At 51.9% G+C, this 4,589-nt stretch overlaps 1 protein-coding gene across 1 annotated transcript; it reads left to right on the top strand.

Moving 5' to 3' along the window:
- The first annotated feature begins 581 nt into the window (after positions 1–581).
- On the top strand, positions 582–4,079 carry LOC125130770 (tubulin alpha-1B chain). Its single transcript, XM_047786525.1, has 4 exons — positions 582–793; positions 2,140–2,362; positions 2,512–2,660; positions 2,919–4,079. Exons 1-4 carry the CDS (start codon positions 791–793, stop codon positions 3,897–3,899), a joined length of 1,356 nt encoding a protein of 451 aa, XP_047642481.1. The 5' UTR covers positions 582–790; the 3' UTR covers positions 3,900–4,079.
- Positions 4,080–4,589: the final 510 nt, after the last annotated feature.

Below are 4,589 nucleotides of genomic sequence, written 5' to 3'. Positions count from 1 at the left end.
AAGTTGGTTGGTTTAGGTCTAAAAATGGAGACTACTCTGCCCTTTTAACAGTTTAGATGTTCAATGCTTAGGTACTTTTTGAATGACTGAAATACTATTTGCTTCCAATGTTCAGAACCTTTAGTTCAAAGGACAAGTCACGACGGTAATCCAAATACAATTACGCCGTTTTCTAAACCTTGCTCCTCCACATTAACAGGTAAATGCATTCCCAACTGCCTTTAAAGGAACTGAGAAGAGGAAAAGGCAAAACTCACTGACAAATTATGACAACGTGAAAATAATCAGCTGAGCTATCCAGACCAGAAGTTTCTGCATTTCCTGGTGCTTCATCTTTAAAACTGTGTGCTTCTTAAGTCAGGATTCTTCCAAATTAAGGCAATCGAGCCTCCATCCCTGTCTCGGCCTATTCGGAACCTGCGCCCCACCCCCACCCTCACCCCCGCCCAGGCCCCGGCAGCCATGCGCCAAAGACTGCAGCACCCAAGCTCGAAGCCCGCAGGCGCGGCGGACCCCGCCCCGCAAGGCCGGCGCGGGGAGGTGGCTAGGGGCCAGGGCCCGCCTCTGCGGAGGCCTAGTCGGACGCCGACTGGGTGCGCCGGGCCCGGGGAGGGGCCGGCGGCCGTGGCACCGCCTGCGCCCGCCCGCTCCTCCCCGGACCGCTATTTAAGGGGCTCCCGCGCAGCCTCCGCCTCAGTGCGTTACTCACCTCGACTCTTAGCTTGTCGGGGACGGTAACCAGGACTCGGTGTCTACTCCTGTTGCCTGCGCTTGCTGACCGGTAGCCACCATGGTGAGTAGACCGCCCGCCTCGCTCGGGAAGATGGGGAAGAACGAACCGGGGGAGCTCGAAGGCTTCTAGCTAGAGAGGGCTGGGGCCAGCGCTGTCCACTTGGAGGATGAAGAGCAGGGCGAGAGCCGAGGGTGGGAGTAGATACTGGAGAACCGCTGGGGCCCGGAAGTGGGAGGCCACTTGTTTTCTTCTAGGACTCTGGAAGGGGATTGCAGGGCACCGGCTCTCCTTCACTGCGGTTGGGGCTCTCCTTTAGCCTTTAGCTCCTGGGCGCGGTGCCCCGAGACCCTGCAGTCTTTTCCCGCGTGTTCCCATCCCCCTCCCCTTCCCCCCACCTCTGGCGGGCGCGCGCGCGGGCTCTCCCCGCCCTCACTTCCTCCTCAGCGCTAAAAGCGTAGGCGGGAAGGAGCTCGACACTAAAGCGCAGGCGCGACCGTTACCTTCCCGCCAGGGAGCGGTGGGAAAGCCCGCCACTGCAGAGTGCGCATGCGTGCTGGGGCGCTGCAGGTCTAGGGTTGGAGGGCGTGTCTCCTGCTACCCTGAGTTCTCTTAAAAAAGTGCAGTAATCAATATGGAGAAGGGTTCCTCACCATTGTGCGGCACCACGGCGGTGTATTAGGACAACTAGCTCTTAAAGACCATCTAAAAGCCATCTATCCTTTTCTGCTTTAGGAATGTGTGTGGGAGCAGGTGGTGGTGAGGGGTTTTGAAGAAACGGAAATCGGATCTTGGTCCAGATCTGGGCCGCCGATAATCCCCTGCTGCGTTGTGACGGATATGGAGATGCTGGGCAGCGTAGGACGGTTGGCGATGGCTGCGTCTCTGCAGACGTGGCTGTCACGAGCCTTTGCAGTTGCGCAGCTCCGAGGCTGCAGGGAGCAGCGGGGACGCGCGCGCGCGCGCCCCCCCTGAATTGCTCATTCATGCTGTGCCGCAAAGCTCCGCCCCTCGTCCCTTTGGCCAGACATTTCCTCTGCACTGCTCTGGCCACGTGCTTCCTGAGCTGGGAGCTGTCCGGAAGTCTGGCCACCTCCTCTAAAATGGGATTCTAAGGCCTGAAGGCTAGATGATGGCCTTCTCCCTATCTTGATCCTTCAAAGGAGGAAGCGATGACTAAGCTCTTGTTCTTGGCCTGGAAAGATGCCTTCTCAATTTAGAGGAGAAAAGGAAATTAATCAAAAGCAATATAGATCAAAAGTAAAGACCTTCTTCCCTAGATTTAAAAGAAATATATTTTCATTCATTTCAAAAGAGGAAATTTGTAAAATTAACCATCCATAAAGCATCTGTTCTGCTTGTTTCACCACTAATTGGCTTCATCTTTTTTTTCCCCTACTTTGTCACAGCGTGAGTGCATCTCCATCCACGTTGGCCAAGCTGGTGTCCAGATCGGCAATGCCTGCTGGGAGCTCTACTGCCTGGAACACGGCATCCAGCCCGATGGCCAGATGCCGAGTGACAAGACCATTGGGGGAGGAGATGACTCCTTCAACACCTTCTTCAGTGAGACAGGCGCTGGCAAGCATGTGCCCAGGGCAGTGTTTGTAGACCTGGAACCCACAGTCATTGGTGAGTTGACCTCAGTCACCCGAGTGAGATCCCGGAGCGGGGGAGTCTAGGTCAGGAGGTGTGTCTTGGGGGCTCCACGGCAGCCCTGGGGTGGAGCAGGCTTGTGCAGGTTGTAAGTGAGGGGTGGCTGCTTTGTTTTCCTTTTCCAGATGAAGTTCGCACTGGCACCTACCGCCAGCTCTTCCACCCTGAGCAGCTCATCACAGGCAAGGAAGATGCTGCCAATAACTATGCCCGAGGTCACTACACCATTGGCAAGGAGATCATTGACCTCGTCTTGGACCGAATTCGGAAACTGGTACGTTTATTCTCAAGGATAAAGTAAATTAATGCACCTAAGGGAGCCATTTGAAATACGCTCTTTCTTTCAAACACAGAATTGAAATGTAATACAATTCTTCCTTTCTAGGTTTTTAAAAATTCAATTAAAATAGGAAATATTTGATGTCACTTTATAAATATTAATGCAGGTGTTTTTAATAAAGAAATGCTGGGTAATTTCAGGTATCACAAAAAGCAGTAACTGTATCTTTCTTGTATTCCTCTTTTCTAACAGGCTGACCAGTGCACAGGTCTTCAGGGCTTCTTGGTTTTCCACAGCTTTGGCGGGGGAACGGGTTCTGGGTTCACCTCCCTGCTGATGGAACGTCTCTCTGTCGATTATGGCAAGAAGTCCAAGCTGGAGTTCTCCATTTACCCAGCCCCCCAGGTTTCCACAGCTGTAGTTGAGCCCTACAACTCCATCCTCACCACCCACACCACCCTGGAGCACTCTGATTGTGCCTTCATGGTAGACAATGAGGCCATCTATGACATCTGTCGTAGAAACCTCGATATTGAACGCCCAACATACACTAATCTGAACCGCCTTATTAGCCAGATTGTGTCCTCCATCACTGCTTCCCTGAGGTTTGATGGGGCCCTGAACGTTGATCTGACAGAATTCCAGACCAACCTGGTGCCCTACCCCCGCATCCATTTCCCTCTGGCCACATACGCCCCTGTCATCTCTGCTGAGAAAGCCTACCATGAACAGCTTTCTGTAGCAGAGATCACTAATGCTTGCTTTGAGCCAGCCAACCAGATGGTGAAATGTGACCCTCGCCATGGTAAATACATGGCCTGCTGCCTGTTGTACCGTGGTGACGTGGTTCCCAAAGACGTCAATGCCGCCATCGCCACCATCAAGACCAAGCGCAGCATCCAGTTTGTGGACTGGTGCCCCACTGGCTTCAAGGTTGGCATTAATTACCAGCCCCCCACTGTGGTCCCTGGTGGAGACCTGGCCAAAGTACAGCGGGCAGTGTGCATGCTGAGCAACACCACAGCCATCGCTGAGGCCTGGGCTCGCCTGGACCACAAGTTTGACCTGATGTATGCCAAGCGTGCCTTTGTTCACTGGTACGTAGGTGAGGGCATGGAGGAAGGAGAGTTTTCTGAGGCCCGTGAGGACATGGCTGCCCTTGAGAAGGATTATGAGGAGGTTGGTGTGGATTCTGTTGAAGGAGAGGGAGAGGAAGAAGGCGAGGAATACTAATTACCATTCCTTTAAGCCCTGCAGCATGTCATACGCAGAACTTCAGCTTCAGCATAAGCTGACAGGAGTAAAAGCTTTCTGATTAGATTGTCTTCACTTTCAACTGTGATCATGTATTTTCCATGTGTACCTGTAAGTTTTTTCTGTCATGTCTCAAAAAGTAAATGCTTTAAGAAAGAAGGTTGGACTTAAGTGTTTTTTCCTACCACTCTACACCTGAAAGTCTGCAACAGGGTGGTAACATCAAGGCTTTCACTCCCTATCTGGATATTCCTATGGAAGTGAGGAACACACTGGCCTGGAAAAGCAGAAGAGCTGGATTCCAAAATTGATCTGTTAACATACCTCAACCAGTTTTGGAATCTAGGTCATAGGGCTTGGAAAATGTAGATCCAGATAAGAGCCATTTTCTTAATCTAGTTATTAGGATTATGAGTTAGATAAATTATAGCATGATATAATTTGCATTCAAGGTTTTGGGGGTTGTTTTTGGGCCATGCCCTTGGCACATGGAGGTTCCCATGCTAGGGGTCTAATCAGCTGTAGCTGCTGGCCTGCACCACAGCCATAGCAATACCAAGTCTGAGCCATGTCTGTGACCTACACTACATCTTAGAGCAATGCTAGGTCCTTCACCCATTGAGCAACACCAGGGATCAAACCTGTGTCCTCATGGATACTAGTCAGATT

Source organism: Phacochoerus africanus, chromosome 7 (assembly GCF_016906955.1).
Source record: "Phacochoerus africanus isolate WHEZ1 chromosome 7, ROS_Pafr_v1, whole genome shotgun sequence".
Classification (NCBI taxonomy): Eukaryota; Metazoa; Chordata; class Mammalia; order Artiodactyla; family Suidae; genus Phacochoerus; species Phacochoerus africanus.
This window is presented reverse-complemented; position numbering and strand designations above follow the sequence as displayed.

What these genes read in the sequence shown, in the direction of transcription:
- LOC125130770 (XM_047786525.1), top strand. An exon ending in CCTGGAACCCACAGTCATTG is followed by an intron (nt 2,363 to 2,511) that starts GTGAGTTGACCT and finishes TTCCTTTTCCAG; the next exon opens with ATGAAGTTCGCACTGGCACC. An exon ending in TGGACCGAATTCGGAAACTG is followed by an intron (nt 2,661 to 2,918) that starts GTACGTTTATTC and finishes CTTTTCTAACAG; the next exon opens with GCTGACCAGTGCACAGGTCT.